The 16821-nt window shown below is 41.5% G+C and overlaps 7 protein-coding genes across 7 annotated transcripts; 2 read left to right on the forward strand and 5 right to left on the reverse strand.

The window, feature by feature from the left end:
- Positions 1-61: 61 nt before the first annotated feature.
- FOA43_004790 (uncharacterized protein) lies at positions 62-1399 on the reverse strand (the record flags this gene model as incomplete). The annotated part of the gene is given in 2 exon segments (XM_038925014.1): positions 62-1374; positions 1393-1399. 2 exon segments carry the CDS (start codon positions 1397-1399, stop codon positions 62-64), a joined length of 1320 nt encoding a protein of 439 aa, XP_038780942.1.
- A 352-nt stretch (positions 1400-1751) lies between these two features.
- FOA43_004791 (uncharacterized protein) lies at positions 1752-2624 on the reverse strand (the record flags this gene model as incomplete). Its single annotated transcript, XM_038925015.1, has 1 exon — positions 1752-2624. The coding sequence occupies one exon, from the start codon at positions 2622-2624 to the stop codon at positions 1752-1754; it is 873 nt and encodes a 290-aa protein (XP_038780943.1).
- Positions 2625-3203: 579 nt separating this feature from the next.
- Positions 3204-6997, reverse strand: FOA43_004792 (uncharacterized protein; the record flags this gene model as incomplete). The annotated part of the gene is made up of 2 exons (XM_038925016.1): positions 3204-6967; positions 6991-6997. The coding sequence occupies 2 exons, from the start codon at positions 6995-6997 to the stop codon at positions 3204-3206; spliced, it is 3771 nt and encodes a 1256-aa protein (XP_038780944.1).
- A 945-nt stretch (positions 6998-7942) lies between these two features.
- ERG5 (RNA polymerase C-22 sterol desaturase) lies at positions 7943-9541 on the reverse strand (the record flags this gene model as incomplete). The annotated part of the gene is made up of 1 exon (XM_038925017.1): positions 7943-9541. One exon carries the CDS (start codon positions 9539-9541, stop codon positions 7943-7945), a length of 1599 nt encoding a protein of 532 aa, XP_038780945.1.
- Positions 9542-11514: 1973 nt separating this feature from the next.
- FOA43_004794 (uncharacterized protein) lies at positions 11515-11901 on the reverse strand (the record flags this gene model as incomplete). Its single annotated transcript, XM_038925018.1, has 2 exons — positions 11515-11873; positions 11895-11901. The coding sequence occupies 2 exons, from the start codon at positions 11899-11901 to the stop codon at positions 11515-11517; spliced, it is 366 nt and encodes a 121-aa protein (XP_038780946.1).
- A 554-nt stretch (positions 11902-12455) lies between these two features.
- FOA43_004795 (uncharacterized protein) lies at positions 12456-13307 on the forward strand (the record flags this gene model as incomplete). Its single annotated transcript, XM_038925019.1, has 1 exon — positions 12456-13307. One exon carries the CDS (start codon positions 12456-12458, stop codon positions 13305-13307), a length of 852 nt encoding a protein of 283 aa, XP_038780947.1.
- Positions 13308-15235: 1928 nt separating this feature from the next.
- FOA43_004796 (uncharacterized protein) lies at positions 15236-16627 on the forward strand (the record flags this gene model as incomplete). Its single annotated transcript, XM_038925020.1, has 1 exon — positions 15236-16627. The coding sequence occupies one exon, from the start codon at positions 15236-15238 to the stop codon at positions 16625-16627; it is 1392 nt and encodes a 463-aa protein (XP_038780948.1).
- Between the last annotated feature and the right edge of the window lie 194 nt (positions 16628-16821).

A 16821-nucleotide genomic window follows, 5' to 3' on the forward strand; every position in this document is an offset into this window, starting at 1 on the left:
TCGGAAGTATGTGTATTTTTAATTAACTATGTGTTTAAATGATTGTATGGGTAGCCTGCGTTCACATCATAAGATACATTCTTCTTAGAATTGATGCACACCCATAAATGTATCCTATTTCTTCTTCTGTGATTTCTCTGTTGTTAGTGTTGAAGCACGAAATCAGATATCCGCCATGCCTCAAGTAGAGATCGGTAACGTCAACGGTTCTTCTCTGACTCCTTCTGACCAATTTTTCTGGAATTCTGTAGAACGGAATACAGACTCCAGAGCGAAAGGTTGCTTTTGATTCAGACGTGTGGTATATAACGCCATGCTTAACACCAAACGCTCTAAGATGAAACTCTTTCTCCCAGTTGCTATCGATACCTTCAACAACCCCCTGAATTCCCAATAACTGGAATCTGATAGAATCATCTCCGCAGATCTCCACTTTATTGTTATGTTTGAAATCCCGTAGCAAAACCTCCCTTTCCTTAGGAAGTCGGACACCTTTAATTCTCGCAGGTCTACTAGCTTGCATCTGCATAAAATAAACACAATGAAAGCCAAGCCTATCTATTAAAATCCTTGCAAGAAGGTTTGAAGCCACCCGGAAATTCTTACAGCCCAGCATCTGCTTCCAGACTGATAGATCTATAAGATCATCATAAGGGTGGTAAAACCTGCTGAATCTAAGGAGTGTATGGTTCTGATAACTACTTCCGGAGCCGTCACGTTCAAATATGATGGAACTAGTCGGATCTCTGGAAGTGGCTCTGCCAAATTTTTCCAATAGTGATACAGAAGAAGGCGTAGAGGATATAGAACAATTAGGATTAGTGGAAGCAGAACCGACCTGAGAAGGATTCTCTCGTGATTGGCCCTTTTTGGAAATACCAGGGATACTTGTCATATCTTCTTCGAGATATTGCATCACTTCATTGGCCATCTGTTTCAATATAAGGATGGTATTTTCGTTAACATTATCTCTGGCAAAAGAGTCAAATATCGACAACGCTCCTATGGCTTCATTCTGCCTTGTAATCAAAGGCACAGCAACAAAATACTTGATATACGGAAGTCCCTTTACTAGGGGATTGGAATTAGTACGCCAGTCTTTGGAAGCATCATTGAGTGCAAAAAACTGAGAAGAAAGTATTGCATGTGCATCTAAAGAAATCTGTCTAGCGCACTTGGCAAACCCGAGACCTTGCTGATACTTGACTACTTGGTATCTGGCATTGATGAGACTGATTGAAGCGCCGTTTGTACCGAATAAGTTTAGCATCTTTTTAATGAGGAAGTTGAACTTACCGCTGTTTCCCCAGTGGGGCAAGTTGGAATGTATATCAACAGCTCTGAGCCTTTTAGCTTCATTATAGGATTCGGGAGCTTTCAGAAATGAAGTACCCGACATGCAATCAGGAAATTGTACAACACTTAAATTGACCTTTCCAGTTCCATATTCTTCGAAGAAAATCTCTCTGGTTATGGGAACCGGTGATAAACTTTTTGAAGAAAGGGAAATGGACGGAGGACAATCGGTTGGCTTAAAGGATGATAATCGAGTTTTCGTAGAACCATGGTGAACAACAGCAGCAGGAGCAGTTTGTTCTATTATGTGCATAGCAAAAAGCAGTATCGATAAGGAACAAAGCGATGTCAATATAGTTTAATAGACAATTTACAGTACTTTAGCGCGAATAAGGAATTACTAGATTCGGTAATGATCCTTAAATATGCAGATCTATGCTTATAGAAGTATACATTTATTCTTGCATTTTATCAGGATCTTCCGTAGAGTCATCTTGCTTGGGATCAGGTTTTGCATCTGAAGAGGCGGACTCAGTGGGTTCCTTCTTCTCATCCTCCTTTACGGTCTCCAGTTTATCAGTAGCAGAACTTGCAGCAGCTTCCCTCTCCTGTCTGGTTCTTTCCTCTTCTAAAGATAACCTAATTGCCAAGGCCAACTCAGGGTCCATGTTTGAATTATCTAGACCGAAATCATCGCCACCTGCACCACTACTTCCAGCGTCATCGGGACCCCCGCCAGTGGAGGATGCATCCTGATCTCTTAGAATAGGCGATTTGTCAACCTGCTCATATAATAAATATGGTCCAGGAGGAACAGTCACCAAATGAGATGAATTGTTGTTGTTCACTGTAGCTATAAACTTTTCCAATTTGGATGTGTTGATCTGCTGCTCGCCGAAATTGACAAAATCAATCGACACATTGTTTTTCTTCAGCCTTTTGGCCAATTTATCTAGTGATGCCTCATCATCTGTGATTGGTGAACCAACAAACACAACGACACATTGTCTTTGATTCTTATTTTGCCTGTTCTTCAATGCTAGACATGCCACCTGGATACCATTGATGACGTTAACCTGACCACCAATTTTCGCTTCGTGTAAACCACTCAAGAGTTTTCCGTAATCGATGGTCAAATTGCTTACGACACGAGTAGATTCGCCAGCCATAGTCAGTAATCCGACCGTGCTCTCGGGATTGGCAGAAGTCTTTCTTCGAAATATGAGCTCCACGGTATCTAATTGGGCCTGATATCTAGACGTAAGATAATCTCCGTTCCGCATATATTCGGAATTATCTATGACGATCATAGTAGCTTCGAGCACCATGATTGGAATGTAGATAAAGAAGATCGATGGTATTTGTACCACTGTTATTTCACCTCTCCTTTTTTTTCTTTGCCACTCTCTATTTTCGCGAACCCTCCCAAAACGACTCAGCTTAAAAGTTGGCTCGCGACTCTTACTGACTGAAGATGGTTTGACAACTCTTTCTTGTCTCTTCCTAAACACAATATTTTGTCATGGTCAACCCCAAAACTCAGCGACGAGTCTCTTCACAGCAGAAAAAACGTATAATACAGCGATTCAAGGAAGAAATAGCGCACCGTGAAGCAGAAATTGATAGTGACGCGGAACGTCAGATAGAGGAGATCACTCTAAAGCTACGTAACAGAGTTAGCAAAGTTGTCCGAAAGTTTTGGGACTTTAAAGTGGGCACAGTGTTGGACTATGAGAGGGAGATGAGAAGTCCTGGTACAAATGGCGAGGTGTCATTGGTTAAAATAGTCAAGGATCTAGAGGTCTCCTCTCCTAGACATCGTTAACTAACTTATACTTACTCGGTCTATATTATTTCTTTGCTAAACAAATCAATCAATAAAAAATTAACATAATCATCATTCAAATTTAAATATCAGCATTTAGATCATCCCAGAAGTGCTTTCCTTCCAAAGTTGGCTTGATAATACCTGCTCTTATAACATAATCTCCAAAGTGTTCTCCTTCCTCTCTTTCCTTGGCCCATCTGCCAAAAAGTGGAACCAAGGTATTAATAGCCTGGTCCTCATCGACATTTGTCTTGTAGAGCTTGTTGACTCTATCTCCGTTGAAGCTGCCTCCGAGTAATAAGTTGTAAAATCCATAAGACTTACCCACCAGGGCCACCTCCGCAAGCCAAGGTCTGGCACATCCATTCGGACATCCCGTCATTCTCAATACTATAGAGTCATTTCTAAGGCCGAACTTCTCCAATTCCCCCTCCAATCTTTCTAGAAATTGTGGTAAAAAGCGTTCGGCTTCCGCCATAGCCAATCCACATGTTGGGAATGATACACACGATTGTGAAGCCATCCGAAGACCACTGAAGTTCTTTTCTGAAAGCGAGTACCTCTCAAGTAATGCCTTAATCTTTGGAACATACTCGTCCGTGATATCAGATATGATCACATGCTGATTACCAGTCAACCTGAACAAACCAACTGAGTTCTGCTTCATAAACTCAGCGATCTTCTTCATACCAGTTTTATGGGGGGTATCCACGGTATCGGAGACACGTCCATTTTCAATATAGCAGGTGTAATGGTTGAGACCAGTCTCGTCTTTGCACCAACCAAAGAAATCGTGGTTGAACTCGATTTTGAAAGGTCTGGACTTCTCAAACTTAAATCCTTGCAACTCTTCCAATTTAGCTTTGAACACATCCACCCCCATGTCATCTAATGTATACTTGAATCTAGCATGCTTACGATTCTTTCTGTCTCCGTGATCACGCTGCAAGATCATGATTTTCTGGCACATTAACGGCGCCCTATCATATGGAATGTAGCCAACTAAAGTGCCTGCCCTAGGGTATGTCTTGGTATTGTTGTGCGTAGTACCCATACCACCACCAAGTAAAACGTCAAATCCCACAATGGTGCCTTCTTCAACTATAGCCACAAGGCCAACATCATTTGCGTAGACATCAACATCGTTGTATGGAGGTACAGTAATGGCCACCTTATACTTTCTGGGCAAATACGTTGGCCCATACAAAGGCTCCACATCTTGCACTGCATCTCCACCAACTTTGATACGCTTAGGACCACCTTCTTCACCCCTTGGAACATCTCCCAATTCGGTAAGGAAAAGTTCGTGGTAAGCAGTGGTCTGCGGAAGCAATGACTTTGAAATAATACGTGCAGCATGAGACATTTGCTCATGAATATGGCGCATAGAGGGAGCAGCACCACACATCACGTTACGGGTAACATCACCACAGGCACCCAAGGTATCCATGGCGACAGCGTTGATATCTCTCACCGATGAAACTAAATCTCTCTTCACTATACCATGCAATTGGTAGGTACCTCTGGTAGTGATTTTGAAAGTATGGTTACCTCTGTCATCGGAAAGCTTATCAATAGTAAGCCATTGATCCGGAGTAGACACGTTACCAGCTAGTCTAACACGAATCATGAAAGCGTATGCAGGTTCCAAACCTTCCTGTTTTCTCTGATCTCTGAGATCTCTATCATCTTGCAAATAAACACCATGAAACTTCGTCAACTGCTGATCAGAAGCAGACATAGTGCCAGTGGACAAATCCTCAAGACCCTCTTTGATGGTACCGCGAAGAAAGTTCGACTCTCGTTTCATATCCTCATTGGTAATGGGAGGAGGTTCATCGGCATTTTCTGCGGACACACCAAGTGCTTCCCAAAGCTTAGGCTCCCAGTTATTGTAGCCTGTGTCAAAACCATCTGCATCTTCATCATCACCTAATCCTCTCTCGCAAAGCATCTGAGCACCCAAGAGTTCTAGTCTATGATACAATTCACCACTCGGACGGTTGTAGTACTTGACATCTTCTTGACGAGGCCAGTATTTTGAGTCACCAAGACCGAAAACCGAGGCATGAATATTGGCCAAATCCACAGTGCTGGATTTGATAGTGTCCCAAAAATGTTTTCCACCACTAGGAAACTCACCTTGACCAGAAGTCGAAGTAATCACAATCAAGTTGGTCTCTAAAGGTAACTCATCCACTGACAAGTCGTCTAATTGAGCCAACCGAACTTTGAACCCCTTTTTTCCAGCCCTCTGTGACAACCTATTAGCCAAACCGGCAGCATTACCGTTATCGGAAGCATAGGCAACCGTCATAGGATCGCCAGACATATTTTCAAGTAGGTTTTGGAACGCCTGCTTAGAAGTCTGATGAATTTTCTCGTCGACAGCCTTGTTGTAGGTCTGCAAATTATACTGCAATTTAGCACTTTTCTGGGCAAGTAAAGTAAGTCTGTTTTCACGATCTAAAAATTGTTGAAGCTCCCGACGGATGAATGTAGAATCCAACTTGAACATTTCGCTGTATTCATCTAGATGAGGATTGAAGCGATACAAGGGCCAATAACCAGTGTCTACAGCTTCCTTTGTAGTTTTCAATATCTCCAAGTGACTCTCCTCGTTCGGTAGATATGCAAGAACAATAGCAGGACCGTCGTCATAGGCACTGGCCTCAAGGAAGGCGGTCAAAGTCTGCGTATAGGAAGAATAGAGTGCCACAGAAGCAACATAAGCATTACCATAATTCATAGCATAGAGACCAAGATTCTTTTTACTTTGACGATGATTTATTGAAGAGTCCGAATCAATGATGAGCAACTTAAGGTTTTTTTTACCCGACTGCAATGCCTGGTGAAAAGAAGCCAGACCAGTATCATAACTCCATTTATCAGAACCGATTATCCAGCCGGATTTGCTCTCAAAGAAATCTTTGTAATCGAGTAACTCCGAGGCTGCAGTACGATTAGAGTGAGTCAAAGTATCTAACAATTTAGAAGCATCATAATTCGTTTTAGAAACCGAATCCGAGTTACGTGCCCAAAGTAACCATTTGGCCAAATCATCATTCAAAGCCCCTTGGAACTTACTTAGCTTCTTCTCAACAAGATTTGCCAACTTGTCACGCTGATTCTCCCTATATAAGAATTTACCCAAAGTATATTCAGGAGAAGGATTGACTTTATAGTCGTTCAACACAATTACGTTTGGGCCAATCTCGTGCAAGATCTTGATATAGGCATTATCAGGTGAACTTTTAACATCTTCCTCGGTAACAGCCGTTATAGACGGATCAAAAGATTTTCCAAAAGTCAATCTCTGTATTGGCTTCTCAAGCTTACCATTAGATATCAAGTGCTGCAAAGCAGAATCAACATTTTCCTCAGTAAGCTTTAGCATTTGCGAGTATATAACTTTAGCACCAGAAGAAAGTTGAGGAAGAAAATCGATAATATCCAATAGCAAAGGAGAGAATTGGAAGCTGATAGAAGACTGTTCGACCAATTGAACTGCAGAGTAACCTTTAAGGGTCTTGGTTAATAGCTCTTTAAGATCGTCCAAAGCAAAAGGTCTGTACACTTTTATAACGACAAGTGCAGCATCAAATTGCTTCAAATGCGAAACCATTGGTTCAGGATCACCTAACAAAACAATAACTTGATCATACTTTTTAGATGCAAACCATCCAGAAGAAGGAAACAACTGAAACTCCGAGTATACTTTTCCTGAAAGAGACTGTAAGTGCTGAAAACCATCGGCCAATGATGAGCCAGCAAAACTGTCGTACAAGGTAGCGAGATCGTCAGACGAATAGGTAAAAGAAGTATCGTCGTCTCCATCCGAAGCTTTATAGAAAACAATGACAGACTTATCATTATTCTTAACAAGCAAATTGGCAAGAATGAAGAAGTCATACGATTCCTTAGCGGTTGTAGCCACTAATAAAGAGACACCGAGATCTTTTGCGGCGGTCACAAAGGAAAAATCGGCATTAGTTAGACGAACAGTAAGAACAAATTTATGCTTCTTGGCGACCTTCGCATTAATAAGAGGTAAATTGATAAGGAAATCCTTAGATTCAAGGCCGATCACGGTGACAAAAGAATCCTCAGCTGAATATTCAACAAATTGGAGAGTATCATTATGCGTCAAAGCCTCAATGGTACCAACAAATGAATCGACAGTTTCCTTTGAAGGATCCACAGAGTACAACTTAGACCCTGTAACTCGTCTCAATGAGTCAGCGATTTTCGCCAATGCAAACTCTTGTGAAGACATTGCCTGAGAAGAATAATCAAATAAATAAGTTAGATGAACGGAGAACAAAACCAAGTTCCAATTGATGGCTTTAACTTAAAATTTCCAGTTATCCAGTTTTTCGGAATTTTTCAATTTCCAGATTTCAATCCCCATCTTTCCTTCTAATCTTATAAAGCCACACTATCAAGAAAGCCACTTGTACCGGGGGATCCCATATGGAAATCGGGTTGCTGGAATCGGCTGACGTATTTCACCGCGATTAGTGGCCCAAAAAAATACTGGAAAAAGCGAAAGAGCTAGGAGCTTCGGAGTTATGAAAAGTCACGTGCCGATAGTTGATGAGCAGAAAAGTTCGGCATTTGAATCGACTACTACTTATGAAATGAATAAAGAATGGTATTATTAATACTTGCTTTGATAGTGTTGTGAAAAGTCAATAAAATATATAATAGTAGGAAAATAAAATAATCAGGTGATGAGGGAACGTATGAATGAATTGAGTAATGTAAGCATGAAAAATGAAACGAAAGTCAAGGCACAAGAAGCTAAGCTACGGTGAGTTATATCTTAGAAGGGTCCTCTCTCTTCTTAAACTCCATAAATAGATCATCCTTAGGAAAAATAGTAGCGAATACTTTAATCTTCTCACTATCAGGGGTAACCTTGTGCTTAAAGTCGGTGAACATAATGGCCTTACCGATCCAGGCAGTGAATGAAGTCATCACGTATGTTTGTCCCAAACAGACATGGGTACCTGCACCGAAAACCAACCAGTTCTTCTTGGCCAAATCAGCCTTTCCACCTTTAACCCATCTCTCTGGAACGAATTCGTCAGGATCGTCATAAACTTCAGGGTCATGCAAAGCAGGATACAAGGTTGGAATAACCATGGCACCTTTTGGAACAGTGTAATTCTCACTAATTGGATAGTTCTTCTTAACCAAATAAGGAACCATCAACACAGGAGGTCTAATTCTCAAGGCTTCCTTGACAACCATATAAGTGTACTCCATCTTATCAATTAAATCTAAAGTAAGAGGCTTTGATGGATCACCTTCACGAACTCTTAGTTGTTCTTCACGGATCTTCTTCAAAACATCTGGTCTATCTGCAACAATTTGGAACAACCAACAGCAGAGGGAAGAAGATGCATCCTGGGCGGCAAATAAAAAGGTGAACACGGCCTCAGAAATTTCTTTGTTAGAGAACTCTCTGATGAAAGTTCCCTTGTTCCCATCTTTCTGAGAATTCAACATACTAGTAACCCAGTTATCCATAACACAGTTTGGAGTTCCACCGGCGGCCATTCTATCTTTGGCCATCTGGGCACATCCAGCAAACACCTGCATAGTTTCATCAGCAATTTTACGTCCATACCATGGCTTTGTGTAAGGAAGAATAATAGGGAAGTTAACCAATTCCAAGGCAGCGGTAACACGATAGTAACTATCAGCGACCGCTCTGATTTGATCATCGGTAATGTAATCACCGCAGAAAGTCTTCAAAGATATGGCACACATATACTCACGGAACTCGTGGAAGAAGATGACAGGACCATTCTTGGACAATTCGACAAACTTGTTCAAATATCTATCCATAACTTTCTCCTGCTGAGGAATGTAAACTTCCAAAGCTTTTTTAGAAAAAAGTGGGTTCAAACCTTTTCTGTAATCAACATGAGCCTTACCATCCAAGAAAACCCAGTTGGTAGGACGCAAGATCTTTTGAGCAACATCGACGACACAAGGTTTAGCGTAACGAGGGGATTGCAATGCCTTACGAGCCAAGTCACGATTTGAGACGATAACCACGAATTTATGAAAGATGGAGACACAAGAAAGGGGACCAGAGGCCCATTTGGCCTTGTATTCTTCGAACTTAGGATCCATACTCTCTAAAAAGGGGCCCATGAAAGGCCAGAACTTGAAGCGAGGACCAGCAATAGCACCCTTTCTGAGTTGGTACATGATCTGGTCATAACTTATTGCTGATATCAACAATGTGAAAAAGATCTGCCAACCGGTAACATTCTGCCAGATAAGGGACAAATGTAAGAGGGCATTGGTGAGATCTGCTTGTTTTAAGTCACCAATCAAGTCGATGAAGGTGGCAGAAGTATTGGCAACAACCTGCTGTGCAGTATCGTTGAACGAGTCCATGAGGAGAGAATAAATAATAGATAGCGATAACTAAAGAAAAAAACAAGGAACAGAAAACAGTTAACAAACAAGAAACAAAGGCACTTTTGAAGATTTGGCTGCGCACAAATTGACGAACCAGAACGTCGTATAAGGTAAAGGAATAAAAAATTGCAGAGGAGATATGAAGATCTTTAGAATACGAGCGGAACGAGAGAAAAATCATCCGTTGTTTAGGGGGAAGGAAAAAAATATATTATTAATCATTGGAATTGAATAGCCATTTCGTTATTGTCCAGCGTGACGTCGCTCCATATTAATGCGACCAAAATGGTCACTACGTAATCCAAAACGTAGGAGTAAGAAGTGGCGTAGACAATGGCGAGAAACTTCTCGCTAAGATAATCCTGGATCATGGTGCCGCGTAAGATAAACTCGAATAGAAATATGAAGTAAAGGAGGAGTATTGTAAGGACAAGCTTGAATGCCAAAAGTCTATTGGCCATTTTTGTGCACGTGACAAACCCCCAGATGCCGAATACTAAATACAGTGACACCATTTCTCCGAAAATGAGGTTTGAGAGCTCGTCTGCTTTACCTCCTATTACGGAGAATATAGAAGAGGACTCGAGATCGTAAACTAGAAGCTCGACGAAGAGCACTAAGCAGATGAGACGAGTGACTATCAAAACTCTTCTCTTGAAAGCAGTAGACGAGGTGAGAGGAGCTCCTGCTGTGCGAGCATCCTTCATCTTGAAATATACTCCCATCATAAGAAGAATCAAATTATAGACCAACCATATAGTCAGCAAAGTGTTCAATACCAATATGGCGAAATTGATAAGAGACATGGTGAAACTAGAGAAGATGTATCCATTTTTGTTCAGATACGAGTAGTTGATGGTTTCCACGAGAAATAAAACGGAGATCATACTTAGATAAAATATCACTTTATTCTGCAAAGAGTACTTCTTTTTTCGTAACGAGGACACCAATATGGTGTTAGCGGCATCCTTCCGAATGGTACGTTGAAGTAGGCCGAAATAGAATATGTCGAAAACCGTATAGGCAATCATCATGTTCCAACATAACCACAAGTACTTCCAGTCACTAACCAAAATACGGCCAAATGATTGCTGCCAATCCACCACCACTTGCAATTTTGAGGCAGAGTCAGTTTCTGGAATTTCTGAAGTCCGGAAAACCACACAGTAAACAGCGGAGTGATCAACATGATAGATGTAGTCCTGGCCTCGAGACTTTAAAGTAAGATGATCAATGGAGGAAGTGTTTCTCTTCCGTGATATGAAGTCGTCAACCGACAATTTGTCTCTTTCCTTTTCCAAACTGTCGAATTGGCAGTACTTTAAATCACTGGCAGATTCATCACAAACTTTTGCAGCAGGCACGTGACTAAGCTTAATATTGGCTAGATCTTCTCCTGTCAAAGCCACCATCTCTATATCGAATTCGGGAGAAGACGAGCGAAAATCATCCAGGAAATGAACGGAAATATGGCCGTCGAGTCGCTGATTGAAGAGCCACTCGTTGGTATTGGCCACATATGCACAAGTTTGAAAAGTTTTGTCATTTTCTAGTTGATATAAATCAGAGAGACAGAACACCTCGAAAGAGAGTATCAACAGCAATACAACTGAAGACAACGAAAATTTATTCATATGGCCAAATATCTATTACTTCAAAGGTGTTCATACAAGAGATTGGTAGAGCAGGTGAGCGGAAGATGAGATTCTTGAAAAGACTGGAAGGCTGGTTGAACTGGAGTTCTTAATTTAGCGCACTGAGCCACGTCGAATAGAAAAGATGGTCGTGGCTGAGGGGTGCTAACTATCTTAATATATATATATATTCACTCAATTATACTGATCTATGAAATGACGAAAAGAATTATAGGACTGGCACTAGGGTAGTTAAGAACTCTAGATAACCTTGATGAGAGACAGAGAAGTCACCACCTTGTCGGTTCCCTTGTTTTACTGTTGATGGTAGAAGTAAGCAATAACTGCCAACATCAAAGCAAGAGCGGCAAACAATGGAATCTGGGAGTTTGTTGGTTCCAAAGAATTTGAACCACCACCACTACCACTGCTGGTAGTAGAAGCAGTAGTAGCAACACCATCAACCTTACCAAGATACAGATCCTTTAAAATTTCTCTGGCGTCATCGGAGTGACCAATATCTTCGAAAGCATCGGTAGCATCAGTACCTGCAACATCCAACAGAACCTCTTCTCCTCCAGGGTGCTCGTCCACAAACTTTGTGACATCGTACACATTACCGTGAATAATCATCCACAGATCATCCTTTTTGTTGTGCCTCAACACTTCATCAGCTTTGTAAATTTTTTCTTCACTAGACATGGTTAAATAAGGGGTGAGGGGAATTGAGTTCTAAGAAACAAGGTGAGGTGTACAAGTTGAAATAGGAAAAAAAAAATATTTTAAGATACGAATGAGATATCTATTCCTCTTAGTCAATGTCGTTTACCAAAGAGGTGAAGAAAAAATTACCCTGTACAAGTTAGCGAGAATCCACAATAGGTAGTTGGTATGCTCGCCTGCCTGTCTGATTGTCTGCTTGTCTGATTGTCAGCTCATCTGCTTGTCTACTCGCCTGCCTGTCTGCCTGCCCGCCTGTCTCCTCGTTCCGCTGATTTTATTTGCATAGCTTTTAATTGGAGCCACCACTCTGCCTTATCGTAAATTAGTTAACTCCAACCATGCCCACTGAATGCCATAAGAATCTGAATGTAAGAAAAAGTTCAGGAAAAGTTGAGATGTAAAAAGAAATAAAAAAAAAAGTGAAAAAAAAAACTCAAAAAAATTTGAAAAAATTCTCATTAAAGTTTTCAGTATTTTCAGTCCATTAAATCCTTTAGAGCAACTTAGATTAAGATATTTCTAAGACATTTGTCATGGCAAAATCTACTATTAAGAGATCTGTCAAAAGGTCTGTCAAAAGATCTGCCCCAGAACCGGTGAAAAGGACAAAGAAGGCTAGAAAGGAGGTGAATAAGCTTGATGAGGATGAAATAAAATTGGAGATTGAGGAGGAGGATGAGGAGGATGATGATTATACAGAAAAAACTAACGAGGCTGTTGAGGAGAGTGACGATGAGATTGATGATGAGATTGATGATGAGATTGATGATGAGATTGATGATGAGATTGACGATGAGACTGACAATGAGGTTGACGATGAGGTTGAAGATGATGTACTTCCAATAGATCCAAAAGAATCTGTGAGTACCAAAAAATCCATACACACCATCATCAAGCCAAAACAGACAAAAAAATCAATAGGCGCAAAGCAAAGCGGTAAACGTGGAGTGATATATGTGGGAAGAATCCCTCATGGTTTCTACGAGAATGAACTTAGAAAGTATTTTTCTCAATTCGGTGATATCACTAGACTTCGACTTTCGAGAAATAAAAAGACAGGAAACTCTAAGCATTATGCATTTATTGAATTCACGAGCTCGGAGGTGGCAGAAGTGGCTGCAAAGACAATGAACAACTATCTATTGTTCAACCATGTTCTATCTTGTTCTGTAATTCCTCCAGAACGAATTCACGATGAACTATTCGTCGGAGCCAATATGAAGTTTAAAACGGTTCCGTGGTCCGAGATCAATCAGAAAAAGAACGATGCACCAAAGACAGAGGAACAATGGGAGGAGATTGAGAAGACTGCAGAGAAGAATAGGCATGAAAAAGAGCAAAAGTTGAAAGATGCAGGAATTGACTTTGATTTGGAAAAGGTTTAGAAAAAGAGGAAGTAGTGGGTTTGTAATGTTTAGCTAATAGTTTTAAATTATCTTGTATCGGTTCCGAGGGAATAGCATTGATAAGAGATTGGGTAGAAATTGGGGTGGATTTTAGGGTGGATTTTAGAGTGGATTTTTCATTGAATCCTTTTGTTTGTTTGGTTCCCTGCTTCTCTTTCCTCATCATGTCATTCCCTCATCCTGTCTTTGATAAAATCGCTCAATACAAGTTTTATCTCTGTTCAACATCTCCTCGAAGAAAGCAAATTCTCAATCAATTGGGGTTCGAGCCAACTATAGTTCCGTCGAATTTCGAGGAAAATCTAGACAAGTCGAAACTGTCCATCGAACAGTATGTTCAAGAGACGGCAACTGGCAAGATTCTGGCTGTGTGGAATCAATTGGATTTCTCTCAAAGACAAGGAAACATCTTACTTATTGCTGCTGATACCGTGGTAGAAAGCAACGGTCAGATCTACGAAAAGCCAGAGAGTTACGAGTCCAACTGTGAAATGTTGAAAGAACTTCGAGATTCGAATGCTCCTATCTTTATTCACTCTGGTGTGGTCTTATTGCTGGGGGATGCGGATGCTCCTCAAGGTTATCGAATGGAACGATTTGTCGAAACCACAGAAGTGTGCATGAAAAAAGACATTAGCGATATATTTATCGAGACTTATTGCAAGTCGGGTGAAGGACTTCAAGTAGCCGGAGGTTTCCGAATCCAAGGCTACGGATCGACTTTTATCACGGGGATGAAGGGGGATTTTTATAATGGAGTGGGACTTCCAGCAGGAAAGACTTTCAAAAAGATTTGCAAATTGTTGGGATGTATAATATAATATAATGTCACATTTAGTTATATACAGTTATAAGTTCAAGCAGAAGGGAGAGGAGAAACCAGCTGTATAAAATTTGGTTTAGCTGACGTCGACTGCCATCCCAAGTAAAGGATGAATGGAATCCAGCTATAGTGGATAATATTCCTTGTAGTTTCCATAACTCTTCCGAGTCTCTCTTTGGATTCTTCCGATAAATTGAGAGATGCCATATTTATATCTTCGTACAACTCACTAAGAATCAAAGTTAGCTCCAGTGAAAAGTTGAGTTCACTTCTTAAGTTTTCATCGACGCACTTCCACTTTCCCCTTTTCCCCTTTCCGCCTCAAGGTCTGAATGGTGCAGAGATGTAAATATTACATTTGTTGAGGTGCACGCATTCTTGAATATACCTCCATGCACCAGCGGTCTCCCCACTGTATCCACCCCACGAAAGGGGAGACCAAGTCCCCACATCAAGTTGGAAAAACTAAAAGTTTCGGGCTTGGTTCTCGGCCAGGATTAACCCACGGAGCAGTTTGTCTGCTGAGGAAGAGATCGCTCCGCGCGGTAAAGGTGCGCGGAAAAAGCAGCTTTTTCGCCGCGCCTGATAGAAGGCGGATTCTCCTGTAGTTTCCCCCAGTTTTCCCCGTATGATCCCCACCCACACTTGCCATTCTGCATCTTTCAGCGGGTCTCGCTCCTCCCTCATGCGATTCCCCAGCATTGAGTTGTCCGTACCACCCACCGGATCGCACTTTTCTCCCCATAATTGCCGCAGTTTCGGGGCCTGTTTTTTGTTTTTTCCCTCTTTTTTTCGCTTCTTCCGTTACTGCCTGATTATGAACTGCGACGAATTCAATTAATTTCCATTCTCACAGAGCCTTTTCCTTTCATTTCCATCTCGTTACCTTCTCCTTTTTTTCTTTCCGCTGTCTTTTCTTCTCTTTCTTTTCCTTTCTTCTCTCCTTCCAACAGTTGATTTATTTCTATCTACAAGGGACAGACTAATCAATCAAGTGAAGTTAAGCTGTGTAAAACTCTACAATTGTCCAACTTTCTTAGTTCCTTAGTATAGATTTTTATTCCCTTTTTTTTACTTCTTCATCATGTCGCTTGCTTTCTCTGCAATTAGGCTCGCCACTCGGCCTGCCCTGAGACTCCCACGTATTGCTGCTTTGCAGTATGCTACAAGATTTTATGCCTCAAAATTCCCTGACCATACCGTCATTAACATGCCTGCCCTTTCTCCAACCATGACTGAGGGTAACTTGGTCAAGTGGAACAAGAAGGAAGGTGATAAGTTGTCCACTAGTGACTGTATTGCTGAGGTTGAGACGGATAAAGCTCAAATGGACTTTGAGTTCCAAGAAGATGGTTGGTTAGCCAAGATTCTTGTTCCTGATAACTCTGAGGCTGTTCCCGTCGGAAAGCCAATTGCTGTCTACGTTGAAGAGCAGGAAGATGTTGCTGCTTTCAAGGACTATACTGCTGCTGATGCCGGTAACGGTGATGCTGTTGCCCCAGCCGCTGCTGAGGAAGCTGCACCTGCTGCCGCTCCAGCCACCGCTGCCCCAGCTGCTTCCTCTGCTCCAGCTGCCTCTCCAGCTGCTACTGCCGCTCCAACTGATCGTATCCTCGCCTCACCATACGCCAAATTGCTTGCCTTAGAAAAAGGCCTCTCTTTGAAGGGTGTTAAAGGTACCGGTCCAAATGGTAGAATCACTGCTAAGGATGTTGATGCTTTGGCCGCTAAGCCAGCCGAGGCCGCTCCAAATGGTGCAGCTGCTGCCGCTGCTTCTTTCGAAGACATCCCATTGACCAACATGAGAAAGACTATTTCCAAGAGACTCACTGCATCCAAGCAGACTGCTCCTGACTACTTTGTCTCTTCCGACATTTCTGTTGGAAAGCTTTTGAAATTGAGAAAGTCTTTGAATGCTTCTGCAGATGGAAGATACAAGCTTTCCATCAATGATTTGGTGATCAAGGCTGTTGCCAAGGCTTGCCAAAGAGTTCCTGAGGTTAACTCCTCATACTTGGAAGAGGAAGGTGTTATTAGACAATACAACAATGTCGACATCTCCATTGCTGTGGCAACTCCAACTGGTTTGATCACTCCAATCGTCAAGAACTGTGAAACCAAGGGATTGGAACGGATTTCAATCCAGGTGAAGGAGTTGGCTCAGAAAGCCAAGGATAACAAGTTGATGCCTGAAGAATTCCAGGGTGGCACTATCACCATCTCCAACTTGGGTATGAATCACGCCGTTAATCAATTTACCTCTATCTTGAATCCACCTCAATCAGGTATTTTGGCCATCTCTACTGTCCAGAAGAGAGCTGTGCCTGATAAGGCTTCTCCATTCGGATTCGTCTTTGACGATATCATGAATATTTCAGGTACTTTCGATCACAGAGTTGTTGATGGTAAGAAGGGTGGTGACTACATCAAGGCTTTGAAGACCATCATTGAGAACCCTCTAGAAATGTTGCTATGATTATGATGATGACGCATTTTTTTGTTTCTGTCTTTTTCTTGCCCTTGTCCTCGTTCCTGTTTTTGTTTTTCTCTTTATTTTGAAGCTTTCTTTCTCTTCTTTAAACGCTGAAAAAGGTTGCTGTTGTCTCCATTGGTGATGACTTCTCCGATTTCTTGATATTAAGACAGTTCTGATTTTCACTTTTATTTTAT

The sequence above is a fragment of the Brettanomyces nanus genome, chromosome 4 (genome assembly GCF_011074865.1).
Source record: "Brettanomyces nanus chromosome 4, complete sequence".
Lineage (NCBI taxonomy): Eukaryota > Fungi > Ascomycota > Pichiomycetes > Pichiales > Pichiaceae > Brettanomyces > Brettanomyces nanus.